Source organism: Parasteatoda tepidariorum, chromosome 8 (genome assembly GCF_043381705.1).
Source record: "Parasteatoda tepidariorum isolate YZ-2023 chromosome 8, CAS_Ptep_4.0, whole genome shotgun sequence".
NCBI classification, from domain to species: Eukaryota; Metazoa; Arthropoda; class Arachnida; order Araneae; family Theridiidae; genus Parasteatoda; species Parasteatoda tepidariorum.
The window spans coordinates 59,468,853-59,486,560 of NC_092211.1; the positions used below are offsets into that span (position 1 = coordinate 59,468,853).

At 26.3% G+C, this 17,708-nt stretch overlaps 2 protein-coding genes across 4 annotated transcripts in view; one reads left to right on the top strand and one right to left on the bottom strand.

The window, feature by feature from the left end:
• Positions 1-7,672, bottom strand: part of LOC107449446 (carbonyl reductase [NADPH] 1) — a 30,939-nt gene extending 23,267 nt beyond the window's left edge. For 2 of the 3 annotated variants that reach the window (XR_011637399.1, XM_071184072.1), the window contains exons 1-4: positions 7,501-7,672; positions 7,301-7,382; positions 1,761-1,939; positions 1,111-1,223 (exon numbers count right to left, since the gene is read on the bottom strand). Coding sequence is in view for 2 of the 3 variants with exons in the window: in XM_071184072.1 (XP_071040173.1) it covers positions 1,111-1,223; positions 1,761-1,939; positions 7,301-7,382; positions 7,501-7,521 (395 nt within the window). In the remaining variant the exon portion in view is untranslated. The remainder of the gene's footprint in view (positions 1-1,110; positions 1,224-1,760; positions 1,940-7,300; positions 7,383-7,500) is intronic. The other variant, XM_043042959.2, reaches the window with a different exon arrangement.
• Positions 7,673-7,929: 257 nt separating this feature from the next.
• On the top strand, positions 7,930-17,422 carry LOC107444283 (kinetochore protein Spc25). Its single transcript, XM_016058383.3, has 6 exons — positions 7,930-8,181; positions 8,264-8,374; positions 11,130-11,243; positions 12,722-12,802; positions 13,449-13,568; positions 15,881-17,422. The coding sequence occupies exons 1-6, from the start codon at positions 8,127-8,129 to the stop codon at positions 16,015-16,017; spliced, it is 618 nt and encodes a 205-aa protein (XP_015913869.2). The 5' UTR covers positions 7,930-8,126; the 3' UTR covers positions 16,018-17,422.
• Positions 17,423-17,708: the final 286 nt, after the last annotated feature.

Here is a 17,708-nt window from a genome sequence, read left to right on the forward strand (position 1 = left end):
AAAAAAAAAAAAAAAAAAAAAAAAAAAAAAAAAAAAAAAAAAAAAAAAAAAAAAAAAACAGTTTAAATTGAAAAATTAGAAAAAAATTTAAACAAGTTTTTTTCTTCCTTTTTCTCAATATTTAATAGATTACTTAAAATATATTTAAAATTGTACATATACCTATACCATTTACACATACCTATAATGAACTGGAGAAGTAATTAAAATTTACAAATATGTCTTTCTTTCTTGAGTTTATGATTGTAATAACTATTTATTGATAAAAAATTAATATTAATCATAAATATGAGCTTATAAAGTATCTGGCTCTCACTTACAAACAAATAAAATAAACCGTGTTTATAAGTTCCCCCTTTGAAAATTTGATTTCCGGAAACTTCTGTGATCAATGATTTTTTGAAACCTTCGATCTCCAGAAACTTCCGGATCACTGTTAGCAAAAAATCTGGAGATCCGGATTTTTTCTGGAGCACAATCAGCCCTGGATAAGAGTCACAGCTTATCAGTATACATTTTAGCACACAAATGCATTTTGAAAGGGAGAAAAAAACCTTCCTTTAACATTCATTAGTTAAAAAATAAAAATGAAAATTAGTCAAGCATTTTCAGGGTGTGTAGACAGATTTTTTTAAACAAAAATAAGCACCTTTTAAGCACTTTTAAAAAAAATTATAATTAGGATTTACGCAGTAATAAAAAAAAAACTTCTATCGTTTCAAGTTCTTAATTTATAAACATAAAATCAATAAAATTAAAAAACATTTTCAAAAACTTTAGATAATCATGATAAAATAACTAGCTTCTGATAAATAAAGCAGAGAAAATTGTGAAAATCATGCTTTTTTTTTGTAATTTAAAATGACAATCGACTCAGCAAAGAAAAAAACAAACCCCAAATGAAAAGAAAAAGCACCTTTATGGGCTTTTAAAAAACGTACGTCAAAAATAAGCACTTTTTAAAAATGCCACACATCCTGAACTCAGAATAATTAATAAATTCCAAAACAAAAAGCATAGAAATGAGAAGAAAAAAAATTTTTTTTTCATATTGCTAAAGATTATTGTCTTTTGTATGTAATTACCTTGTATGTAATTAAACGTAGTTACCTTGCATGTTCTCTTAGTAAAGGGAAAAGCTTATGGCACACATTTAATGTAGCAAAAAAATTAACTTTCACTGTATTCATAGCTTGCTCAGGGAAAGGAGTTTTATCTGCAAACTAAATAAAAAGAAAATATTTATTAACAATGCTAAATTAATTTACATGTTTCAAAACAAAATTAGTTTTATAGCACCTCACCTCAACATTAAATTTACTTCTTTAACACATTTAAAGCTTAAGTTCCAAAGAAATGAGAGAAATTCAATAGATATAATAGATTTAATTTAACAGATATAAATTAGTAGTATAGGCAGGATTTCAGAAGAGCTACAGTTTTTTGTACACATACTGTGATGGGTATATGACTAACATAGCAAAATGAAAATATAATTGTTTTGGCTGTTTTTATAATATCACAATAAAGTTAGTATTTTCAGAAAAAATTAACAATATCTTTTGCTAGTACTAAGTTAATTCAATAAGTTTAATTTAGTAACTTTTTTTTTAAAAAAAAGAAAAAGTATTTTATATCTTTTGCTTATAGCTGCAAATAAAAGTGGACCAGAATGACAGATTTCACCATTCTAAGTACAGTAAACAAATCAAAATTCAAGAAATAGAATAAAAATCAAGTATATGTTAAAACTTAATTACTTTATATGCAATAGCAGCATTATTAACTAATACATCCAGTCCTCCATATTGTTCTTTAATAAAAGAGGCCAATGATTTAATAGATTCCTCGTCAGTTATATCAAGTAAATGAAATTTCGGATGTAAGCCTTCTTTTTCCAGTTGCCCCACTGCATCTCTTCCTCGCTTCTCGTCACGAGCTAAAATTGGTACAAAATTTTAATATATAAGGTGCTTCTTAATCACTGTTCTCAATACATAAATTACATAGATAAAAACAACAATCATCGTCAAAAAATACAAAATTTCAAAACATATTTTTATTAGTTTGAATCTATATTTAGAAGATCTACAAAGTTTAGATTATTTTAAATTCTATACATTATTACAAAATATTCATTTGTGATGCTTATCATGCACATAATAAAATGCACATGTTAGTAATGCAATTTTTAATTACAGTTATGTAAGTTATAACAGAACGCAACTGATTATATAGGCTATAAACAATATAACAAGGATTCTATGCAGTGGTCTACAAAAGTGCAAACATTCTAGGAACCAGTATTCTATGAAATGGAAAGAAGCATAAATGTATTAACTTTTACTAAAATTTAATTTTTTTGGCATCATAACAACAGGGATTTTTAGACTCCTTATTCTAAGTTTATTAACATGATGAAGAGAGTGTTTATTAAAGCAAGCCTTTTGCATAGCTATAATAGCTATTTTTCTGGCAAGTATTTGCATAAATACTCTGCTAAAGACCATTTTAAAATCATGAATTCTAAAATGTACCTTTAAATGCAGTAAACAAAAAAATATTCTTAGTTTTTCAAAGATATTTAAAATTAAAAAAATAATTTGCTTTAAAATAGAAAACATTATAAATCAAAACAATCACTTTTAACAAATTTTCTTGTAAATTGAGTTGGTTTTGTAGTATTTTGCATAAGTAAAATGACGTAAAACAAGTAACAAGATAAATAAGATAATAAAAAAGATAAGTAGATGACAAAGTAACAAGACCAGTTTTAAGCAATTAGTTAAGATAAATTTGATCTTCCTCTAGAATTTAAAATTACAACTATATTGATTATCAAAATGTTTTTGTCATTTTATAAACATTTATTTTATAAGGATATAATATTTTAATAATGCATGAAATTGATTTTAAAAAACTATAAAAATAAAATATATTTGAGTAATCTTTCATAAATATTTTTTTTCCATAAAAGATGGTCAAAATAAAAGACAATCTTACATAGATTTTCTAAAAAAATATTGGTTAAAAATCTTTTAAAGTGAAATGAAATTTTTTTTCAAAGAGTAAAAAACTAATTTTGAAGCATGGGAAATCAATTGTATTGTAAGTACCAACTAGATTTTAATTTCTTCAGCAAAGTGTAAGATTGAAAAATATGCCTGACTGCACAAATAAAGTATGAGGAAAATTAGAAGAGCTTTGGGGAAATTTTTGGTCAACTAAAGGAAGAAAAAAAATTGTTACAAAATTTTAATTTGGCAAACCATATTAATTTACTGTCTAAATAGAAAAGGAACATTTTATGTTATGTTATATATAACACAGGGTTTCCGCTACGGTAGCTTTTTTCGCAAAATGCGAAAAGACCCCTCAAAAATGCTAAAATTCAACAAAGCATTTTCGCATTTTTGCTAAAGGATTTTACTAAATTCCATTAAAAAAAAGCTTCCGTGAAAAACCATGACGCTAACATCCATGAAAAAAACTTGATCAAACAGGAAGGAGAAAAAATCTAAATATCTTTCGCAAGAAGAACCATGACGCTAGCGTTATGACTGGTGTTAGAGCGGTGGTTGCTGCTCTGTTCAAAAACCAAAATCCGCATTTAATTTCAGTACATTGTGTGGCACATAGGCTAGCATTAGCCGTGAGCCAAGCAGCGTCTGAGAATGCTTACCTGGTAAAGTTTCAGGACATAATAAAAAGAATTCACTCTTATTTTGAATGCTCCCCTGCAAATACCAGGCGATTGAAGAATGTTCAAGATATCCTTGAACAAAAATCAAGGAAATTCATAAAGTTATCAACAACTCGGTGGTTGTCTTTGGGGAATTCAGTTACAGCTCTGGATTGCAACTGGCAAGCTCTTGTTAGTGTTTTAATGGAAGACAAACGTCCTGTTGCTCAAGGGTTGTTAAAAAATATAACTACTTTTTTGTTTTTAGCAACCACTGCCATCATGAATGATATCATGTTCAACATTAATAAATTAAGCCTCATATTTCAAAAATCTAATTTAAATTTTGAATATGTTCAATCAAGTGTGAAGGCTTGTATTTCAAGTTTAGAAGAAATAAAAAATGGCACCGGCACTCATTATATGAGTTTTTTAGATGATGTGCCTAAGAAGGAAAGTGAAAAATTTGAGTTTCAGGGCCATATAATTTTAGATGGACTGAAACAGAGGGAAAGATTCCGTAATTTGATGCACAATTTTTTAAACTGTATCATTGAAAATATTACTGATAGATTGGGAGATTTGGATAAAATCGAAATGTTCAATATATTTATACCTAGCAGGATGCCCCATAGTTTGGAAGAATTACAGCATTATGGTGTAAAGGAAATCCGTTGCATTTTCAATTTGTTTTCGGAATCTCCCAGAAAAGATTTTCAGTTTACAGAAACTGAATTACTTTGTGAATGGGGATTATTTGAACACATCTTAATGCAACGATGTAAAAACATGTCATTTAATGAATTACTTTTATTTTTATATGCCAATGATGTGTCTGAACAGTACCCATTAATAACTTCTGTTATAGAGTATTGTGCAACAATACAAATGCACACTGTTGACTGTGAAAGGGGGCTTTAGCTGCCTTAATTTGATTAAAACTAATATTCGAAACAGGTTGTTAATCAACCATGTGAGCAATTTGTTAATGATTAATATTGAGGGCCCTGAAAGTGCATTTAACTTTCGAGAAGCATTTGTAAAATGGGCAAACATGAAAGAAAGGAAGATTGTTAATTATAAACCAAAATGTTTTGATAAATAATAAATGTTTTTTTTTGTTATAGGTATTCTTTTTGATATTCTTGTACATTAAGCTATTCTTTGTCAGATAACTTACAGTACTTGTTTGATATAAAGTAATTTTATAAGCCTAATGGCATTTTAGCATTTTGCTAAAACTTTTTTTCAGATTTTAGCTTTTTTGCTAATGAATTTTTAGACTCAGCTTAAACCCTGATATAACACAAATAACTTTATACGCCATTTTTAATATAATTTTCTTTTATATTAGTTTGAATTCTTTAAATGAGTGGAATCTTAAATTTAGTTTTATAAATTATTACTATTTCAATATATGGCTATCCGAATAGCCTGGTTGGTAGGGCATTGGACCAATGTGCAAGTGGTCGTGAGTTCCATCCCCATGGTCCGAACACTCTCCATGTAGCAAATGGTGACAGGTACATGATAAATTATAAATTATTTTTAACATATATTATTTCTAACACATATAAAAAATTTCAATATACAAATATTTTCCTAAAATATTTAGAAAAAGCTTCTGAAACTTGGGGGAAAAAAAAAAAAACAATTTTAGGCAAAATTTGAAGCCACCCCCCCCCCCCCCAAAAAAAATTCTGATTATTAGTCTCTAAGGACTTTCTGCACCTCTGGAAAAGCACAGTTTAAATATATTCTTACATTATTTTTAGAATGCCAATATTATTTAATGCAGATTTTTTAAAATTCTAGGCAGACTTTTATAATAGTACCTGTAATGAGGACATTTCTGAAGGGTTTTTGACCCACCAACCAAGCCAAGAAAACCCCAATAAGACCTGTGCTGATACGGTTTCTTTAAAAAAAAAAAAAAAAAAAAAAACATTATCTGCCTTTATATCAATTGTTATTTTTTATTTGACATATAAATATTAATGCATAAAACACAAATATACATAACCCCTACTTTCGGAACTTACTGTATTTAGATAAATATTTATGTAACTTTGAATTAATACAATAATTTTTCTTGCTTCAACATTAAGAAAAATAATCATTTTTAAAAACAATTATTCGAGCTTTTTTAATGGTATTTGCTTTGAATTGAACAGGGGCAGAGTACAGGCTTGAACAACATTGTCTTTTTTTTCCTCCTCAATAAATAAGTTTTCAAATAGGAATATAATAAGCATATTTAAGCATTATATTATAACAAAGTATTAAAAATGGAATTTTTTAATTCTTTTCAAAAGAATATTTTTGTATTTTAAAATATCAATTCTATTTGCACAAATTCATAAAAGCGGACCCTGGTTGAAAGAATGTGAGTAATTTTTTCACAATTTCACGAAAAACGGACCTTTCACAAAATGTCAGGACAGACCCCTGTAATAATTAACAACTCATAGTTATTACCAGTAATATAAAATGAATAGTTATAATATGGGTCTTAAAGTATTAAGTGCATCATTAGAAAAACCGATTAATCGTTTTAATAATTTTGGCTACTTTGTTTAGATGAGATATATACTATAAATCATAATTATTTTATTCTAACATTTAATACAAGTATTATGCATGATTTAGTATTGAATAAAAATGTCTCCAATGTTAAAAAAAAAACTATCTAAGGTTTTTGATGGATTTCATCAGTTTATAACATCGAAAACTCAAACCTGGTCCTAGTTTTTCTTTATTTACTTTTATTTTTTAAATATTTTTACTTATTATTTTATTTATTATTACTCTATTTTTTAAAATAATCTCAACCTGAGCATTTTATTTGATATTCTAATTTTTAAATATCAGGGGAAAAAAACTCAAGCAGATTTAGATTACAGAGGAGAAAATTTCGAAGAACTATCATTCTGATTTTTTCATCATTATTTCATTACTTAGTAATATTTACAAAAATGATGTTCTCCTTAACAAGTAATGATTTTACTTTAACACAATTAAACAATTAATTACTTTAACACAATTAAACAATTGAATTTTAAAAACAATTGTTAAACAAAAATAATTCTTAATTTTTTTTTTTAAAAAAAGGATTTTTTTAAAAATAATTTAAAAAACTAATTAGGGAAAGAGATTGATTGTATCATGGAATTCAGCCCACTGGTTTTTCCAAGACTGATTTCAGTTCTCAGGACTGAAGAGTGGCACCCATGTAAAGAAGTTAAAGGGTATTTAAATTCTAAAAATTTAAAATAAAGGTGTGAAGAGATTTGCCCTGAAGATGGCTAAAAATTAGTCCTCGTCCGCGATTCCTATTTGACTGTCATTACTTGGTGATCTACTTATGTGAAAATCTCCTAAATATCCCTTTTCAACTTCAACAAAAACAAATAGCACATAATACTAAAAGAATAATGAAAAGTCTTTTTTTTCCTACAATATTCTAATTTTTTTTAATAAATTAGATCAATCCAGCAACAAATTGTGTGTAAATGTCTAACACATTGATAAAAGGAATTTAATATGATACACGATATTTAATATGAAATAAAATTTGCTAGTAATGAAATTAAATAAAAAAAAAAAACGGTTTCTTACAGGTCAAAATCACATCACCATCGAATTTAGAACATAATGCTCTAACAATAGCAATTCCAATGCCCTTGTTACTTCCAGTGACCTAGCGAAAAGTTTTCTAAATTTTAGTCAACATTCTTAAGAGCATTACAAAACAAAAAAGAATCACAATAATCAAAATAGACTCTTTTATAAAGTAACTATGTCTCTTAATTACTTACAACGGCAACTCTTTTTGTCATTTTAAAATTTTTGTCAAACTAAAATTTATCTGAACAACGTTATATAATGGAGAGGCGTTAAAAATGGGGAACGGCAAACCTTGGTAACAAGTTGTAAACAAACAATCGAGATAAAATTCATCTCTTTAAAAATACAAAGTTTTGTACTGTTTGTTTCTTAGTGGAACTGATTCAACTTAAACAATACTCAATCAATAATAAAGATAATACATGGAATCAAAACTCAAAAACCGCAATCAAAAAGTGCTTTCTGTTGTATTTATGAACCATACACATTCAGATTTTGTTTTTCACTTTAGTTCATTTAGTTAATTAGTAAAAGCATGCTTTTTATTGTTCTTTCTTAACCATAATCTTATGAACCATAATCTTATTTATGATTCATTTATTTTTACCAATATAATTAAAAACAAAAAAATGTTTTTCCTCAACTATGCATTATCAAATATTGCAACTGTAACTGTTACTTCAAATTTAAATGGCGGGTAGTTAAATTTGTAAGAATTGAATATGAATGACGGGTAGTTTAATTTTTTTTCTTTATAAATTGTATCTTGAGTTTTTATAATAAATAAGGCAGAACGCTTTGAAATATTTTACATTCTATGAGTTATATTTTCAGAATGAACTGTCAAATTTCAAAGTTAGCTGAAATATGTGGTTAGTTAAATTTTTTTAAATTTCCTCTTATGTTGTTTTTAAATAGATAGTATGAAAAATATATGTTACTCTTTCCTCTCAGATTATCAAGCAAGCTTTTCTCGCTTCACTCTAGTTGATGATAATGAAGTCTCAGATGAACGGCAAGAATTAAAAAATAATTTGTTGCGCGATTTACGCCGCTGCATTGAAGGTATTATTTATCATATTTCATTACTTCAAAATATTGAATTTTATGCTTGAATCTAAGCATTGTAAAAAATTGCTGTATCAACTGAAAGTAATTTACTTATTTCTATGAGATATAACTGAACTTAAAATGCTGAAAAAGTATGTCAGTTGTTAAGAATTTATTTTTTTTATGTCAACAAGAGGTATTAATTTCTCTCTAAATTCAAATATATTCTTAAAACATAATTAAGTACACTAAAAATTTTATACGTATTTTCTTTTTCAATAAAATCAAACTAAAAGCACTTCTCTAATTATTTTTTGTTTTTAATATATATCCTAAAACTAAAATGGTTTTGGGAATATTTGGATTAGGCAAATAAAATTATAATTTATACATTTATTCAGAGTTATTTAAAGGTAAACGTTTTAATTTTTTTTTGTTGAGAATATTGGAATTGTGTATTGGGTAAAAGCAAGAACCATGTATTAACCATTCTAAACCAGCCTCTGGTATGTAGGTTGTGATTTCCAATTTTTAACAAATTAAAAAAATTTAAATTTTATTTATTATCTCTTTGCTTTCTTTTGTAAAAATATGTCACCATTCCTTAAAAACTTTGCCTCTTTTATTCTTATTCCATTCTTTTTTTAAATAAACAAGAAGAGAATAATTCACTGTTTAAATAACTACACAACTGGTAAAATTATCTGTGTTTGTAGGTTTAATTCTAATTACAAATATTTATTTTATTAGGATTATTCTTACCTAGTTATTTTTTTTTTCCAGAGTTGGTATATTAATGAATTTTTTACATAATTTTAAAATTATTTTTGAATAAATACCTTTTTTTATTAAAAAAAATTGCACCTTTAATTTTTCATTTTCTAATAATATAATTTTCAATTTAAATTATAGAAAATAGCTTTCATGCTAATTGTTTAATTAATTTTTTTTAGTTGACTCTTTTTGAAAAATATTTGTGCACAGTCAATTGTCTTTTAGCATGCTAGCATGTCCTTTATCAAATGTTAGCACCCTAGCCAACTTTTAAGTGTCTATACTATACAGATTACATAATAGAATGTTGCAACCCTCTGAAATTCGAAGTTCGCTTGTATTACGATTAATTTTAAGTAACAGTGTAGGGGTATAACAAGAAAATAAATGTATATACTGCTGTAGCATTTAAAGAACAAACCTGAAACTCCGTTATTAAAAAATAAGCGTCTATTACACAGATTGCATATTAATACTAAATTATTATTTTATAATGCTAAACCCGGGTGTGTTGTATTTTAAAAATAGTGCTTAATGGTGCTTATTTTTGTTTTAAAAGCCTTTAAAAGTGCTTTTTTTATTGGGTGTTTTTAAAAAGTGCTTAATTTTCTCTTTTCAAAAATTAGATTTTTCTTTACCATGTCGATTTTCGCCACGTATTATGCAAAAGCATGGTTTTCACATTGTTCTATTAAATGTTTTCACAAATCATCCAAACACGAATTTCGGCGTACTGTAGTTCCGTAGTGTATGAAGACGCCAATAATTTTAAAGTTTGATGAAATGCTTGCTAGTTCGCATGTGCATATACTGAGCTGGACTCAGTGAGAATTATTCTTGCACTTTCATGTTTCAACTTGCCTGCATTTTGCAAGAGATTATCAATTTCCGGCTTCTTTTTCCTTCCTCTGAAATCGAACCGAAAAATCTTTATCTTTTTATTCAATAATGTAATCAAGAAAAAGGCCTTTGTCAGAAACTAGTCGTTTTATCATAATCATGTAAAATCTCTGAAAATTATTTGCATTTTGTTAATGTATATAGTGCTTAAAAATATTTCAAGTGCTTATTTTTTGTTGAAAGATTTGGCTATGCACCCTGTAAACATGTTTCGTTATATCTCTGCTGCAAGTTTCATAAAAGTATAGCAATATATAAACACAAAACTATAATTTAACGATGCCAAACAATCATGAAAAAAGATTCTATAACAAGCACTTATAAGGTACTCGCTTATATAACGTGTAACCTATTTCTCTTTTCCAAAATAGTTTGAAGTTGTACAAGTCTCTAATCGTCACTGTTGCAAATGCGCAGTAATAAAATATTGACTCCGCAGTCAAATTAAATCTTTTCACATACTAAAAATTTACTTCTTTACACGCACTCAACTTGTCGCATAATTTAGGTTGAAAACAAAGCACCACTACTCAAAATAAGTCTGACGTTCACATGTCAAGGCAATTATTTAATTTGGAAAAAGATCGGTATAGTGATTTTCCAGGGAAATTTATAATTGGCAATCTGAGGCAGCATATATTACAATTTTGCGCTTCTCTTTAAACTCCACTTTCCCTATCTTTACATCACACTTATCTGCTAATACAAGTACAATTCAACCGCCACATTGACAGTTATTGTCGTCAATCTTGGCGAGAATAAGAACCTAGAAAAATAGTTGCAGGTGCGTAACAAATCCTAGCCATTCAAAGTTTTAAAAAAAAATATGCCTGCAAAATAATATTTATTAATAAAGTTTTAATTTAAAGCACTTAACCTTAAATCTGAAATCAATAAAAGCTTAGTTTAGAGTTAAATTTTAAATAATTTTAGCTATCCCCTTATACAGTGAAAATTGTTAATAACTTTTACTAATATTTTGTAAGTTCAATGATAAATTCTATATTATATTTAAAAACTAGGTTACGGTTTATATTTTTCAAAACAATTTCGCTATAATACTTTTAATGAAAATTTTATGTGATTCTTATTTTAGTTGAAATATCCAAAAAGAAAACTGCAAAGGATGTAAATATTTTACAGCAAAAACTTAATGCTCTTGCTTGTAGAAAAGAAGATTTATTGAAAAAAGTAGAAGAAAAAGTGAAAGGTGAACACATTTTTCAGTTTAATACTCTTGATACTACTATTTTCATTTCATTTTTGGTGATATTCGTGTATTGGTACCTTATTGCAACAACTGCAATTTGTAAACTGCTTGATCTTTATGCAGTCGAACTCTCTTTTAATGAGACCATATTTAACGCAAATGTGATTTAATGTAGAAATTAAAAATACTTGGTTGGTACAATGCTAAGTATATCAAAGCATTGCTTGTTTTAAAGGAGCAATATTTTTGTGATTCACAAAATTTGTTGACCCAATAATTTGTTACTGTTATTACTCCCAAGACATCTACAAGTAATCTCCCTAAACATTTTTAGAAGGGCGGCCCGCTCCGTCTGACTTTTGATCCCTATAAATGCGCTCTTCTAGCCCTTTTTGTAAAAATAAACTGCCATTCCTTTAAAACACTTCTTTTTTTTCAGTAAAAGTTCATTTTCGTAATTACCTTTTTTAATGAAAAGTCCACATCTGATTTATTTAGTTATTGATAATTATTTAACCCTAGTTTTTTATTTCATTCTTTCATTTCAGTAAGATTTTCTTATGTTATATAGTTAATTTTCTATAGTACAGTTAGTTTCTATAGTATAGTTATAGTTTTCTAGTCATATAGTTAAAATTTGCATGATATTCAGCCCCAGCGATATTCAAAAAAATTTTTTTTTTTGGGGGGGGGGGAGGATATTAATGAGTTTTTTATCATTTTAAATTTTTCCTTTTTTTAAATAATAAATAAATATGTGTTTTATTTAAAAATGCATCTTTAAATATTTGTTTTCTCATAATTTTCAGTTTAAAATATTAAAAAAAGCTTTCAAGTTGTTTGCCAATTAATAATTTTTTTAAGTTTATTTGTATTTTTTGAAGAAAATTTATATACAGAGATTGTCTTTTAGCTTGCTATTAATTATTTTTGAAAAGCTTTTAATTTGTCTGTTATTTTGATAATAAGTGAGAATTACTTTGTGAAATATGCACATAAATATAAATTTAAAAATCGGGGATCAAGTTCAGTTATTATGTAATATTACACATTTTGTTAAAATTTAGCTGAAGTTAACCGCTTATCACTTTTTATGCCTAAGATCTTTAAATAAGAATTTTAGAGTTTATTTTGTAAATAATAGGTTGTAAATTAATTATAAAACTTATTGAAATTACATTTTAATATCATTATTGTAGTTATATAATTGGTTTAATGTGTATTTAAAATTTAGATTTAAAAAAAAATCAGCTTGCACTATATACTGCCCTGTCTGAAAAATGAGGTAAAAAGAGTTTATCGAATCAATTATATCTTAAAATAAGTTAAGGATATCTGAATTGTATTATGAAAAACAGGGTTTTGACTTTTTACTCGTAAGTAAATATAACAGTAAATTAAGTTTTATTTTCTAATGTGTTGATAATTTTGTTTGCATATTTCTATTTTATTTTATTTATTTACTAATTTAATTCTAGTGAAGAAACTATATGATGAAAAGAGAGCTTTATATGAAAAAGTCCTGAATCTTTATAGAAAGAACCTAGGATTTCGCATGGGTAACTTTTCATAGTAATTTTTTACCATTTTTTTTCCTCTAAAATATTTTAAAATTTACTTTTAGTTTGTAAAAAATCTCAATAATCTGATAAATTTTAAAAAATTTATTTTTAATTTAAAATTATTATGAAATAAGCTTCATAAAAAACTAAACCTCTTTTGTATTCAGTGGTTTTTATTATTTAGTAATTTTTTACTTTAATTTTTTAAAATTTGTTTTTGATTTAAAGGCACTAAGAACTTTTAGAATAATTCTAAATTGCTTTTGTTATTTATAAAAAAAAAAGATTTGTAAAGGTTCATAAACATTTAATGGTACATTTTGGTTAGCTAGTCTTGAGCAAAATTAAAATTTTTTAACTGTTTAATTTTTTTATGATATTTAATTTATTCTAGTTTTATGTGTTTAAAAAAAGTTGGGTGAAGGTCTACATTTTTTGGTGACTTTTCACTTGGGTCTGCCTAACTGAAAAGTACCTGTTGACTATACTCCATTGCAAGTTAAGAAAATACCATTGCGGTGTAGTGATTTATATAATTATCCGCAACTGCATTTACTTCCATTGTAATTAGTTATCATTAGTTAAACATAGGCTTTCAAAACAATATAAAAGCTTTATAGTTTTTTTTTTTTTAAATTTAAAGGCACAACAAAAGATGACGAAGACGGATCAGATATCACTTTTGTGTTCAATAATATCAGTAAAAAGAATCCCCAACAAATTTTTTCCATATCTTTAATGACAGATGGTGTCGAGTATAAAGGTGAGTTATCTGTGTATTTCTCCATTTATTAAATTATTATTGTTCATTCTATATGTTTTATTGTTTTCATTAAAAAGGGATTTTTGCTGGGAGTAGACCATGATGTCCAATTAGTGTTCTCTTTCGGTACTAATTTTAATCTGGGTTACGAGAAGCTTAAAATTGCTTAACCCTTTGATGCAAATGGGGCACTGGTGTCCCTTATATATATTTTGGTGCTCTAATTCCAAGCAAAAATTCCATTTTAGTATTTTTGAATTTTAAGGCAGTCTAATAGTTGCTAAAATATGTTAGATTATTGGAATGAAATATTTATTAAAATATAAAATTCAAAGACAGTGGTTTGAAGTTTTTTTTTTTATTCATATTAAAAATGTATTAGCAATTGATTTTGTAAATTGAAATGAATTCACTGATGAATAACTGTTTCTTAGATCTAAATAAGTGTAATTTAAAAAAAAAAAATAGTTTGAAAGTTGGTCTTTTTTTTTGTTTTTTTTTTTGTGGATTTTACCTTTAATGTTGAGGACACTGCTGTTTTATGCTGTATTTCGAAACCATAAATTATTAGAATGCTAAATATTATGTTTTAAAATTTACCTAAATTAATACAAGATAATAATAAAAAAAAATGAAAAGTATGTTTAATAAAAATTCTGTGTGAAAAGGTTAAAATATGAGCTGAATAATAGTTGAGCTATACTTGCCTACATCTAAGTCATTTTTGTTGAAAAAAAATCCTGAAAAAAAAATTATAATAAAAAAAAACAAATGTTGCATTATTTTTCCAAAACAAATATAAACAAAATTGGCAGTAAAAATATTTTATTTTTACTTTTTATTTGGAAGAATTAAGTATACCACTACTTATTATCATTTATGGCATGCATTTACTCTAAGAAAATTTCACAAGTAAATATATAGAATGTATTACTTGATTAAAAACTGCACTGGCTTCAAAAATATATAAATAAAAAATAACAATCAGCATGTTTCAAGCTCTTGAAAACAGGCATGAACTTTCAAGACATGCTAGATGTAAATGAGATGAAGCAAAAGTGATTTGAAATTTTAAAAAAATGAAAAGTTGCCAATGAAAAACAGAAAAAAAGGTAAAGCAAAACTAAAAAAAACCACAGTAGCTGAGAGAAAAAAAAAGTAGAAAAATAGAATGAGAAAAACCATGGTGTACGAGAGATGTAAATCAAGGCAAAATGCATTCTGGGCACTATGGAGAGGAGACCAATTTTGTTAACAAGGGAATCAGCATTCTTATGAATAAGACAAGATTCCAGGGCATCAAGATGATCTGATGTTACTTGGTAGGAAATAATTTTGGTATTTTTAAATTTATGCACAAAAATTCGACAATTGATAATTTCTCTTTTTCTTGATAACAGATGTATCTATCATTTTCCTTATGGTTTCTAATCTTATCATTTTTTTAAATGTTAAAGTGCGTCTAGTTTGTCTGATGTGGCCAATGTTGAATTGATAAAGAATGTTTGAAATGCCCCAGTGATTATTAAAACTAATATGATCTTTAAGTGACTTAAATTTAATTTTGTTAATAGGCCTAAAAATGGCTTTGAAACCAAAACGGGAAATTTGTTTCTTTCTGTTACAATGCTTTTTCTAGTTTTGTTTCTCATCTTTATTTTTCCATTCGCAACTTTGCATTTTATATTCCAAATCACTTCTGTTTCTTCCCGTTACCGTCTGGCATGTAGGCGCCTATTTTCGAGCGCTTACATGTTGACTGTTATTTCCAATTTGCATATTATTGAAGCCAATGAAGTTTTTAATCATTAATATCTTACCACTTCAGTCTTAATAGCTTACTACTATAATTAACAGTGGTTTATATAGTGGTAACTATAATTACCACTATATAAACATTATTAATATCTTACCACTCTTGAGTTTATTTACTTAATATATCGAATGTAATTAAGAAAAGAAATTATCATGTAAAATTACTTTTCCTGAAAAAATAGTATGTAGAAATGGAATGCTCTTATTTCCAGTATTTTATTTTTTCTAAATAAGTAGTAGCCCTGATGTATAACACATAGCATACCCCTTCTTCATGTGAGTATTTCTGAGTTATTTCTAATAGTAGAACTTTGTTACTATTTATTTTTGTAATATTAAAAATATGCAGGTTTTACTCAATTTTATTTCGATCTCTAGTTGATATGGTTTATTTGCTGGTTAAATCTTATCTAATTGTTTTTTGTATTTACATTTAAATTATGGTGCAGGCATTAAAGTTTTGCGGTCTTAATATATGAGTTCTTTCTGTCTTATAGTAACCGATTGTCAACCTGCAATTGATTCCTTAGATGAACTTGTTATGGATCTCAATAATAGCAACAATCTTGAAAAATTCATAATTCAAATTCGAAGAAAATTTTGTTTGATTTCAACTATGCCTAATGCTAAATGATTTATCATTTGCATGTTGTTCTATGTTGCTGCTGTAATTTATGCATTATTTTTATTCTTTATTACTGTACATTATTTTAAATTATTTTCATTATTATCTACATATTTTATATTATTTAGCTTGTTGGAAGTTTATTGTAAATTAGCAAAATGTTGTAAATAGTGTGTATATATATTTACATTTTAAAAAAAAGCATATTTCTATGTCAGTGAAATAAAAATCAATAAAATGTTTAATTAAAAGCTTTTTTGCTAATTTTATTTGTGATTTGCAACTATTAAGGTTCAGAAAAGTTTACTTAATATTTTCTTAAAATATGAAACCTCTGTTGCAAAAGATAAATTGTACCTGCTGAAAATTTTTAAAAGAAATCTGAAGGTGTAAGTTAACAATAAAAAGGTCAAAGTTAAGAATAAAATTATTGAAAGTTTTTGAATTATGAGATGTCTAGTCTAGAAGTTTCATTTTCTCTGCCTATTCCTTCGTCATTTGTTCAGAAGTTTTGTTGGAAAGTTGGCTTAATTGCTCTTCATCGAATCCAACAGGGCAGTCAGAAAAAGTTGTGCATTTGTATTCAAAACCACAGCACAAATGTCACTAGTAGCTTTTAGGGTCTTAGAATTTTGTCAAAAAGAAGTTGGTGATAAAATTGTTCGTTTTTCTCATCATAACATTACATTTTAATGATCTGAAAGTAAACATAAATTAAAAAAATGTGATAAATCATCCTTGTTTGAACGATGTAAAACATTGAGCTAGAAACATTTAATAATACGCAGTTTAAAATAAATTTAAAAAAAAAAAAAAAACAGGAACTTTGTAGCCAATTTAATATTAATATCATAATTCAAATTTTGAGATATCGGGGTGGCCACGCACTTGGAATTATGAAAGTTTTTTTTTTACTGGAAAAACCTGGAAACGTAGAATCAGAAATAAATACCTTTTCTTTTACCCATCCTATACTTCATGAGGAAAAAAACACGCTCTGGAAATTGTAAGATTTTTACCTGAAAAAATCGGGGGAAATTGGAAACCTGATTTGAATATCCACCTTTGATATGCTTATTGCATAAATGAGAATTGAGTTATATATGTATTTAAGTAATGCTGCTATTTATATAAAATGTAGTTATTTTAATGTCAATATTGTCTTTGTAATGTGTCAATTGCTTAGTTTTATGTTCTGTTGCTTTAAATAATTTTTTTTTTTTGCAATTCTATTTGTGAAATTTTTGAAGTTATTTGTTTCGATTATGTTTACTAATATTTCAATCACATATGTTGCATTAATATACATTACACTATCGATTGTAATTTGTATAAAATTTTTTTCATTGAAATATTTTTTAATGGACTATTTTTGTTATAAATGCATTTGAATAATAAAATAAGACAAGTATTATTAGTTTTTTTTTTATTTATTAAAAGCAATGAATTAAATAAAAAGTCATACTAGATTTTAAAAACCTCTTGATCCAAAATATTCTTTTAAATATTGTTTTCAAACAAATATTTTTGATGATGAAAATTATCTAAAAGCAAAACAGATCTAATTTAATGACAAAATGAAGGGTTCAATTTATTACAAGAGTCTTAAAAAGTGCTTATTCTATCCTGCCATTTTTCAAAATCTTTTGACATTTGTGTTAAAAAAATGCTTCTTTTAATGTAATGCTTCTTTTATTTTC